General features: G+C 38.0%; 1 protein-coding gene across 1 annotated transcript; it reads left to right on the forward strand.

The window, feature by feature from the left end:
• Positions 1–1,412: 1,412 nt before the first annotated feature.
• Positions 1,413–7,758, forward strand: LOC109184198 (serine protease SPPA, chloroplastic). Its single transcript, XM_019334252.1, has 13 exons — positions 1,413–2,038; positions 2,240–2,423; positions 2,968–3,105; positions 3,228–3,398; positions 3,534–3,637; positions 4,158–4,225; positions 4,623–4,789; positions 4,878–4,947; positions 5,112–5,266; positions 6,157–6,262; positions 6,821–6,908; positions 7,001–7,144; positions 7,288–7,758. Exons 1-13 carry the CDS (start codon positions 1,616–1,618, stop codon positions 7,519–7,521), a joined length of 2,052 nt encoding a protein of 683 aa, XP_019189797.1. The 5' UTR covers positions 1,413–1,615; the 3' UTR covers positions 7,522–7,758.
• Positions 7,759–11,698: the final 3,940 nt, after the last annotated feature.

The raw sequence follows: 11,698 nt of genomic DNA on the forward strand, positions 1-11,698 counted from the left end.
AACTAACCCTACCTGAATCTTTACCATGTTGGTTTTCATCGTTGTTCTCACTTTAACCTTCATGTACATTTTTTTCGGTTCGGTGCCATTTAAGTAACATAATAATAAATTAGTGTTTACTCATGAAATTTCATACTGCTTCGGGATATAAGATAAATGGTAATATGAATCACAAAGACCTCTAATTTAAGCATTGCATTTATTCAATACTCACCTAAATAAATCACAATTAAAGATAATTCACTACATAACAATTGATGTCTAAATATAAATTCACACAGTTCAAAAAAAAAAAAAAAAACAGAACACTAGAAAACCAGAACATATATCCCCAGAAAACCAGAATATATGTACCCATAAACTATAAAATATATTCCCAGAAATAAATATTGTTCGAATGACATTTGCTGGAGAAGAAAACACATTTTAATCTTTGATTTTGCATATGAGCTAATTCGACAGTGGGAGAAAACCAACAAAAAATAGGCATTTTTCATTAACACAAGTGGATTGGAGGGAAAGATATATGGAGGGATGAATTAACCTTAGAGAGTAGAAATGGTGACGGGCGATTGGAGAGAAATAGTGAGGACTGGGGAGAGCACCTTGGACCGACAAGAGCTGTGGCGACCGGTGTGAGATGGTGGATCGGAGAAAGCAGTTGCGAAGGACAACAAGCACTTAGCAGAGGTAGTCGCAAGTGAGAAGAGGCGGATGGAAAGAGGTCGATGCAAGTGAGTGAAATGACAGAGGTGAAAGGTGAATTCAGATTAGGGATTTACATGGATAGAAAAGTCATTTTACAAATAATTCACAACAAGCTGATGAGAAACGCTTGTGTAAGTAGCATTATGTATTTTGGCTGATTAGACCAATCAACCAAGCTTTATAAGCCATTTATCAAACACTCCAAATCAACTTATTCATGGTCAAACAGCCAAATTGAGTCAAATAAGCCATTTTTGGCTGATCAGCCACTAACCAAACACTTTGTATGAATATATAATGTGGGTGTTTGGTAAATAGCTGTTAGCTGATTGTGTTAGTGTGTTTGACTAGTTGATAGCATTAGCTAATTATAGAAAAATATTTGATAAATTAACTGTTAGATGATAGTTGATTAAATGTAAAATGATTTGTTAAAAAATTTATTTCAAACAACTTTTTGAATTTCAATATTTCGGAACAATAAATTGTTACAAAAAATTAATTAATCAAATACTCATATTAATTGTTCAATCAAGACAACTAATTAATAGTAATTAAATAATTTAAAATTAATTGATAAGCTAATTATGTTATCAAACATACCTTTTCAAAAAAAAAAAAAAAATGTTATCAAACATACCAATATATTGTGATAGCACGAGTGAATTGCTACTTGCTAGTTTATTGTAAATTGTAAAAGTTAGAACTATTTTAAAATTCAATTTCAATATATCGTTCTAACTAATCGTAGACGTATCTACTGAGCGTAATGTGGATGAGCCGTGGACTGGTGGCTGATCAGCTCGACGTGGTGCTCAGCGAGCCTTTGTTTCATCAGCTCCTAATTCCACTCTTCACTTCCATTTGAACACAATCGAGAGAGGAGGAGAAGAAGAAGAATAAGAAGATGTCGAAGCTGCTTTTTCTTCCCACCTCTCGTCTGACGTCACTCCACCTCCGCTCCTTCACCTTCTCTCTCTCCCGACTCCCCTCCGCCGTCCACCTATCTCCGATTCCGCTTTACAGTCCACTCCCCAAGCCTTCCCCTGTCTACAGCCGCCGCTGCTTCTCCGTTTCCGCCATCGACACCAAAAACGACGGTGTATTTTCCTCCGCCAAAGAGGAGATGAAGAATGATGCTACTGCTGAGGTTAACGGTGACGGGAGTGCTCGAGGCTCCTCCGGCGAGGACCAGTACCCGACTGGAGAATTTGTGTTTGAAGAGTACGGCGCTTGGAAGAGTTTCGTTGTGAAGCTCAGATTGCTATTTGCGCTTCCGTGGCAGCGTGTGCGGAAAGGCAGCGTTTTGACTATGAAATTGCGCGGCCAGGTTCTACTTTTATTACACCGATTATTGTAACACTGAGTATATCCATAGATGATTTTCAGCTTTTATCCAATCCAATAGACAATAGTATAAATAGAAATAGAATCCATAATGTGTTTACTACTGGTCTTATATCTCACAAAAGATATTTATGTGAATATAATGTACTGGATTCGTAACTGTTCCTCTTTTTTCTTGTCACAGGTATCTGATCAGTTACAGACCCGTTTTTCTTCAGGACTATCTTTGCCTCAAATTTGTGAAAACTTTATAAAGGCTGCATATGATCCCCGGATTTCTGGTGTCTACCTGCACATTGAACCACTGTCATGTGGGTGGGGCAAAGTTGAAGAAATTCGGAGGCATATATTGGATTTTAGAAAATCAGGTCAGGAGCAATATTTTTGAATTTCTGTCTGAAGTAATTGAGAAGTTGTGTTCATGCAGTTAAGTAGACCTTGACTCCTTGACATTGTCAAGAGGCAATCTAAGTGTTATTGCTTACCAATGGGAAATTTAAAAGGGAGAAAAGGAGTGTGTACCTATTATTGTGAGGTACTCTGAACACTTCATAATTCTTGATACCTCTCTATGGGAAAATCGATGTTTGTTATGCTTATATGTCAATGGAGTATTGGAACCGTGATGTGATGATGTCAATAGGAACTCCAGTCTCCACAGGAAGAAAAATAAAATATTTAATTTGCCCCAAGGGAACTGAAAACTGGAAAAAATCCCACTCGAGTAAAACAAAATGAACTTGGTAAAAGGCTAGTTTGGGAGAAGAAGAGGAAGAAGAAGGGAGGTTAAGAACTATTTCCATTTTATTCCATATGGTAGTGTTATTTGTTTTATGCATGTCAGCCAAGGTAAATAAATTATTCAACATAATATCATGGAGGTATAATCTGAGTTTATATGTTGATGTTCAGGTAAGTTTATCGTAGGCTATGCGCCTGCTTGTGGAGAAAAAGAGTATTATATTGGCTGCGCATGTGAAGAGCTTTATGCTCCTCCGAGTGCTTATTTTGCTTTATATGGTCTCACTGTCCAAGCATCATTTCTGGGAGGTAAGCACTTATATAAAGGTGCATGTTGATGTTTATTTTTAATGGAAAGAAGTGCAGGATCAGAATTTAACTACAGTACCAACATGTGATTTATTTGAAGAAGCTTTTGACCTGCTGTGCAGGTGTCCTTGAGAAAATTGGCATTGAGCCACTAGTGCAGAGGATTGGTAAATACAAGAGTGCTGGTGATCAACTTATGCGCAAAAATATATCAGAGGAAAACCGTGAGATGCTGACTGCATTGGTTGATAACATCTATGGCAATTGGCTTGATATAGTCTCTCTTACAAAAGGTAATTTTTTTTTTTTGAAGTACATTCAAGACTTAGGCAGGGAGGCTAATCCCTGGGGTTCTGTCAGGCACTTATTAGAGGGACCTAATCCCTTGTATTGTTTCAGAATAACAGATTCCTTTCAAAAGTTTGCAGGAAAAAAAAGAGATGATATTGAAAATTTTATTAACGAAGGAGTCTACCAAGTTGAGAGGCTAAAAGAAGATGGCTGGATAACGGATATCAAGTACGATGATGAGGTATAGTAACTTGAGCGTCATGGTATTTTGCCATAATTTATGTAATGTTAAGGATTCACCTTGCAAAGAGCAGAAATTGGATCCTTAAAAGCTGCAGTGAAGCAAATTTCAATGGAAACACTTCAGGAACAGCTTATGTTTTATTTTATGAAATTACGACATGATGCTGTTATGGTTCTTTCCTTGAGACTTGAGATTAACATTAATTATAAATTTCTTGTCTTTACAAGTATACCTCTTCTTAGAAGTTAGAAATATTTATCAGGTAAATTAGAAAATGCTGTAGATAATTCTTGCAAAATGGATGAAATGCTGGGTCACTAGTTTTGCTTTGGCATAGACTCATAGGTGAATCTTATTAGAAAGTGTAGCTCAGTTTTCACTTAATGATGATGAGTTTTCTGCTTCAGAAATATTGTTCCATTAACAGTCAAGTCAAATGAGTAAATCATTGATGTGAATAAATAAGCTTTGTCTTCTTCGACTGTAGTTTCTGTGCTCTAATATGTTGAGCTTTCAGGTTATGTCTATGTTGAAAGAGCGTCTGGGAACTCCAAAGGATAAAAAGCTTCCTACAGTGGATTATAGGTCATATTTTGACTCTGTTCCTCTGCTTTTTGAGTTGTCATCAGCCTTTATGTTTTGTTTGTGATTTTTTAAAAGGGTTAGACGATAAATGTTGTCTTCTGGGTATATGGTTTTTGAGCTTTTGATACTTTACTAGTGATTATTTAACAAATAATTTCATTTCTCAAAGTTTTCTCAATCCTTGTGGTATGATGTGGCTTGTACAAAGAAGTGAAGAAACCATCCTTTTTTTTTTTGTTGCAATATGTCCCCTTTTTCTTGATAAGTTGAGACACTAAGAAGTCAATACTAGTTATTTTGATTCTCTTGCCATTCAAACACATGTAAATATGTAATGAAGTATATACTTCACATCCTTTTGTTGAATGTCTTACTTATAATCACCTGCTGATTACAGGAAATACTCTCGAGTTAGGAGATGGACTCTGGGCCTCGCAGGTTATAAAGACCAGATTGCTGTAATTCGGGCCTCTGGAAGCATTAGTCGTGTACGTGGCCCATTCAGTGTGTCAAGTTCAGGGATTATAGCAGAGCAGTTCATTGAAAAGATTCGTAGTGCTAGAGGTATATTTTATCTTGTGTGGACAACATGGTTTCCCATTTCCCCTAGCGAAGAATTTCTTTTTAGTTCATAACAATTACATCCTAGCAGAATCAAAAAGGTACAAGGCTGTTGTTATCCGAATTGATAGCCCTGGAGGCGATGCTCTTGCATCTGATTTGTAAGTTCTTTCTGCAATGGCTCTTTTCTTTGTTTGAACTAAAAGGTGTAATATTAATTTTACTGCTTAATATTCCTTGGGAAGTGACTAAAGGAATTAAAAGTGAAAAGTTATAATGAGATGCAGGATACATAGTTTATTAATTGAACATTCTTTTATTACAGAATGTGGAGAGAGATCAGACTTTTGGCAGAGAGTAAACCCGTGGTTGCATCAATGGCTGATGTGGCAGCTAGTGGTGGATATTATATGTCAATGGGTGCGCAGGCTATTGTGGCAGAAAACCTTACATTGACTGGTTCAATTGGAGTTGTGACAGGTGAGTTAACTACTAAAGCTGTTTATTTATCCAAGATTTTATTCTTCTATCTACCCACTGATTAAGTCTGCCCATGGTGGCATATTATTGAGCTCAAATGCTGTTTGTGTTTATCCTGATCAAATGGAAATGAAGGAATACAATCCATTTTGGCTTGATATTAGAGTAAAGAAAATGCAGATCAGAAAAATTTCAAGGAGAATGACTGATATCAGGCTTCTTAATTAAATCAAAAGTGTATCTTAACTCTGCTAGTATCAGAATCTACCTAGAATATGTTCCATCTGATGGATATTACTATTGATCTATGGAATTTAACTTTACATCACAATTTTTTTTTTCGTTAAATATATTTAGACTTTCTGCATGAGTTAATATTTTTGCTTTTTCCCTTCTGGATAAGTAATGAATTTATTCACAAAATGATAGCTCCAAATTGATTCTTCAGAAGATCTACAGAAAGTAGACTTAGCATGAGGTATTATTTACTATATTTATTTTTATGGCCTAGTCTGAGAGGAGTCAAATGGCCCCTTTGGTTGGAGAATTATGAAAAAGTTGGTGAACTTAATCAGATTATGAGATAATGTTATTTCCATGATCTTGAAGACATTATTTGTTCTTTCATACAAAGCTTGATTCAGGGGATCAAGACTTTGTTTTAGTTACTGTTTAAGATCTCAGGTCCTTTTAAGTAATGAGGATTCTGAAGTCGTTTAGTTGCCTTTTTCTTTTCTACCCAATGGTTTTCTGCTTTGAATATCTCCTTCCCTTATCCTGCTCAACAGACTCCTTCGCTTTACTCTTTTCCTTCCTTTCATGTGAATACAAGTTTCTAAGGTTGGCAGTCCTATTCTAGGATCTCTCATGCTTTACCTAACATTTTGCAGGGAAGTTTAATCTTGGGAATTTATATGAAAAGATTGGCTTCAACAAGGAGATAATATCAAGGGGTAGATTTGCAGAGCTTACTGCTGCTGACCAGCGATCATTCAGGTGAATCTCTAATATTCTGCTGGGAAGGCAAATAGCAGACAGCAGAAACTTGTAGATAATATATGTCCCTCTCTCATCTGTCGGTCTTTTTTCATTTGATAACAGTGCCTAGAAAATTTACTAGTGGATTTCCTGTAGTAGCACCATACCTTCCTACTCTCTTGGTTCACCTCCTCCTGTTCGTTTCAGCCATCAGTTGCTACTTGCTAAATGCTCCTTGGATTTTGTCATTCTTTCATGCAAAATGAAGTTCTGAACTTCTAAGCATTAGTGAGAGACCAAAAAACAAAGGGAACGAAATGTCCCGTTTTTCACTCTAATTTAGCTGCCTGTGGTGCCATCTCTTACCTCACACATCTGAGATAAGGTGAAGAAAAGCTTCAGTGGCTAGGATTTACTCAAAATAGGAAATTTGCAGCTTTTATATATCCAATATACTCACTCTGGGCTCTGGCATATCTTGCTGGATGATCATGGTTCCTTTCAAATAGAGTCGTTTTTTGCTTGGCATTTTCCAAAATCTCTCCGTGATGAGATATTGCCAAATTTCTTCTGCAGGCCTGATGAAGCAGAATTATTTGAGAAATCTGCACAGAACGCATACAAACAATTCCGAGATAAGGCAGCATTTTCAAGATCAATGAGTGTATGGTATTTTGATGAGGCATACAGATAGCATTAGACGACTGACTACCTTAATTTCCGGTGCAATAAAATATAGCTTGTCCTTACATCCAGGTAGACAAAATGGAAGAGGTTGCACAAGGGAGGGTTTGGACCGGCAATGATGCTGCTTCACGAGGCCTTGTTGACGCAATTGGTGGTATTTCTCGTGCTGTCGCAATAGCAAAACAAAAGGCCAACATACCTCAGGAAAGACAGGTTGGTGTGAGCACACCGAACATGGGCCAAGATTGAATTCAATCAATTAGCTAGTCTAACCTATGACCTTATAAACTCATTTTCGATGTGGAACTCTTAACCGTTGTATTCGTCGCATTTCTAATGATTAAAAAAAACTGCAGGTTGATGTTGTTGAGATGTCAAAGCCTTCCCCGACGTTGCCAGAAATATTGAGCGGTGTAGGGAGCAGTTTAGCTGGAGCTGACAGAAGTTTGAAAGAATTGTTAAATGAGTTGGCATCTAGTGATGGAATCCAAGCTCGAATGGACGGAATCATGTTTGAGAAGTTGGAAGGAGCTGCTGCTCATGGAAACCCCTTACTCATGTTGATAAAAGATTGCCTCAGTTCCCTATAAATTTCAATTAGCCTCTCATTTCACCTTCATTACGATTTGACCATTCTTTACTACTCCGTATAAAGTTTCTTATACAGTAAAGCAGCATTTCCACGGCCTTTATCTAATGCTGGCCGCTGGATAGTCAAATTAAGGGAAAATTGTATTTATCATCCTTAAGTTATAGGGTAATTGTAGAATTTGTTCTTATTGTTGGTTATGCTCACTTTTCATTCTTAAGATATCTTTAGCATTGTACTTTTTGTCCTTTTATTAAATTTTTATGCTCACTTTTTGTTCTTAAGCTATACTCACGTTGTAAATGTTTTATTAGTAAATGAACAAAAAGTGCAACGACAATGATAGCTTATCGACGACGAAAAGTGACTGATTAAAAATTAAAAACAAATTCTATACCTTAGGAATGAAAAGTGTTTAGATGAGATTGTGAGATCAAATCTTGTGCATCAATCTAACTAATTTTAATGGTTTAGATTACGTGTGTGCGAACGCAATTAAATGTGTGCTAATATAATTAAGTGTGTGCGAATGCGATTGATCTTGATTGATCTAGACCATTAAAATTTATTAGATTAATGCACAAGATTTAATCTCACAATCTCACCTAAATAAGTGAGATCTCATAGAAACCCTTCTATATATATATATATATATATATATATATATATATATATATATATATATATATATATATATATATATATATATATATATATATATATATAGGGTTGAGTTCAAATGAGGACAACAATATATATAGGACTGTGAGGACAAATAATGGGCACACAACAAATTACTATCAGGCACACAATTTAATACATGTAAGCATCAGGTTTCGAACCCAGGCTCTATTAATTAACAAATGTATGCACGCGACATACAAACTGTGGCACACGACTACATTCGACCATGCACACAACATACAGGCTAATGACACACACTACAATTGTCCTCACAGTCCTCTATAATATACTTGTCCTCATTTGAATGCAAGTCTATATATATATATATATATATATATATATATATATATATATATATATATATATATATATATATATATGTATATAACTTTTGACTCGGTTATCCGATTTGTACAATTTTTTTTCAAATCGCATATTTTTTTCAAAGGCGGTTTGGTCCACTAATTTCTCAAAAAAAATGCTTCTTTGTCTCTTTAGCTTTTAATTTTAGTTTTTTATGTGTTTAGATGGTTTAAACAATCTTTTGAACAATTTTACAACCACTTTTGTAAATAGTTTCTAAGAAATAACTATGAAAATCTTATATTTTAGTACTAAATTTTTAATTTTAAAACTTTTTTTAATTAAAAAAAATAAAAAATAAAATAAAAAACCGACGCCTAGTGAGCGCCTAACGTTTTTTGCAACATTGGTGTATATATATATATATGTATATATATATATATATATATATATATATATATATATATATATATATATATATATATGTGTGTGTGTGTGTGTGTGTGTGTGTGTGTGTGTGTAAGTGTGTGTGTGTGTGTGTGTGTATATATACATATATATATATATATATATATATATATATATATATATATATATATATATATATATATATATATATATGTATGTATATGTGTGTGTATATGTATTTATAAATACATATATATACATATACACACACACACACACACACACACACACACACACATATATATATATATATATATATATATATATATATATATATATATATATATATATATATATATATATATATATAGATGTGTATTCAAATGAGGACAAGTATATTATAGAGGACTGTGAGGACAGATGTAGTGTGTGCCATTAGCAGGTATGTCGTGTGCATGATCGAATGTAGTCGTGTGCCACAGTTTGTATGTCGCGCGCTAGATTTGTTAATTTATAGAGCCTGGTTTCGAAACCTGATGTTTACATTTATTCTTGTGTGCCATTATGTATTAAGTTGTGTGCCTGGTATAAATTTGTTGTGTGCCCATTATTTGTCCTCACAGTCCTCTATATATTGTTGTCCTCATTTGAACTCATCCCTATATATATATATATATATATATATATATATATATATATATATATATATATATATATATCCAAATTTGTCAAAACTTGCGACTGCTTTTTGTGTAATTTTTGAAAGTTGTGATTATCTTCTTATCATCTTTATCATTATTGAGATGATCGGAATGAGGATGATATTGGGTTGAAAGGGAAACTCGGGTCTCTTTGCATTTGTCTTATTAAATATTGGACCATTTTGGGTATTGAGTGTTCCACTTCAAATGGAAAAAAGAATCTGGGTATAATAATAGTGATTGATATATTACGATCGGAGCAAATCGATCCGAGGAAACGGAGTAAGAAAGTATAGAGTGGGCCCGGGGCCCCATGCTCGGCCCAAGACGCCTCGGCCCAAGGCGTCTCGGTCCATGGTGAGGCAGGCCATATGGGCTCGACCATGGGCTTGGCCATGCTGAGCTTGGCCTTGAGAGTTCGACCGTGTTGATCCACGGACCTGGTCCACGCTTAGACGCAGTCAACATGGAGATGCAACCATCCCCCGGTTTAGGGGGAGGCGGTTGGGGATTCGGTTTGTATAACCCCCTCCCTCCCCCCCTCCCCCCCCCCCCACTTTGTCTCACTAATACATCTTCATCATTTTTGTCCTAATCAATTGTTCTAATAGCTTGACATTCCCTATTTAATACAATATTCAGTCTCCGCGACCCTACAACGACTTTGTTTCGCCTTTACGCTATCCTTTCACTATTTACGTTCTTTATCGGGTTTAGTAATTCGGGCTACCCATGGGTTAATTAAATCCATCATTGGTGCTTTCATTGAGAGCCGACATCAGGCCCAAGCGTGTTAGTTTTCCACTAGTTATGGCAAGATCGAGATCCAACTCTCGTAGTACAAACGGTTCCCGTGGCACCCGAATCGCCCCGACCGGGAACGGCCCCAACAGGGCCCATAGCCACCAACCGACCGCCTACATAAAGTCGAGAGGGGACCTGAGAGATCACTTCACCAACCACCACAATGGTGGTACGCCGGTTCCCGACGCCCCCTACTGCGAATTTCGCCCTGCTCTAGGAAGGGGCGGCCGCCCTTCAACAAGCCTCTACGACTTTGGCCCGCCTCGCGGAGGGGCTCCACCTCCCTCAAGACGGCCCAGAGGCCACCCAAATAGTGTCGACCCCGCCTCCACCTCTCTTAAGGGGGCGTAGCGGTTCAGGCACCCAACCACCCCAGGCACCCAACACTCAACTAGAAGGGGAGGTTAACTCGCCCCGACCGTCAGACAAGCGGGGAGGGGGTGACACACGGTAGTACCGCCATCGAGATGACGATAGAAGAGGGCCAACCCAAGCCAGGCCTGTTCTGGAGAGGTTGGGCAATGGCGTGTCGGCCTGGGATAGGTTGGGTTCAAGACCAACCACCAACGGGCCACTAGCGGAGGAGTCATGCTCCCGCAGGTCGCCGAGCAACGGGTTCCGAGCCCTGCCGCGACAAGAATCGTTCGCCCGATGGTCGCTAAGCCACGGGCCTTGAGCCCAGCCGCGACAGGTGTCATGCTCACGTAGGTCGTCGAGCCGTGGGCTCCGGGCCGCACCGCGACGCGAGCAAGCCTCCAGGGTTGAGCGATCCGGAGAAACGAATGGTCGAGCTCCGGGCTCCCATCGGGATGAGGTTGAGCAACTTTAGTAGAGGATGGATGAGCTTTAAAAGAAAATCGACGAGAAAGACAGGTCTCTAGAGCCCCAGGACGTGCTGTCCACCCTTTTTGTAAATTCCATCATGGAGGAGCCCTTACCCAAAGATTTTCGTTTCCCCACCATCAAAGTGTACTCGGAGACGACGGACCCGCGGATGCACCTCACTAGGTATAAGGCCGCCATGATGATAACTGGGGCCACTAATGCCATCATGTGTAGGGGGTTTTTCTCCACTCTAGATGGGCAGGCGCATGATTGGTTTGGGTCCCTACCGTAGGGGTCCATCTCTACCTTTTCGGACCTCACCAACCGGTTTTTGTCCCATTTCCCCAGCAGCATACAGAAAAAGAAGCATAACGCCGACCTGTGCTACCTGAAGCAAAAGAACTCGGAGCCATTAGCCGAGTACCTTGGCAAGTGGAAGAAGGAGGTGTAACA

This window comes from Ipomoea nil, unplaced genomic scaffold, assembly GCF_001879475.1.
Source record: "Ipomoea nil cultivar Tokyo-kokei standard unplaced genomic scaffold, Asagao_1.1 scaffold1250, whole genome shotgun sequence".
In the NCBI taxonomy this organism is placed as follows: Eukaryota; Viridiplantae; Streptophyta; class Magnoliopsida; order Solanales; family Convolvulaceae; genus Ipomoea; species Ipomoea nil.

Coding starts and splice junctions, on each gene's coding strand:
- LOC109184198 (XM_019334252.1), top strand. CDS start 1,616: ATGTCGAAGCTGCTTTTTCTTCCCACCTCTCGTCTGACGTCACTCCAC. Junction 4,790..4,877: donor AAAGATTCGTAGTGCTAGAG/GTATATTTTATC, acceptor ACATCCTAGCAG/AATCAAAAAGGTACAAGGCT. Junction 6,909..7,000: donor CATTTTCAAGATCAATGAGT/GTATGGTATTTT, acceptor CCTTACATCCAG/GTAGACAAAATGGAAGAGGT.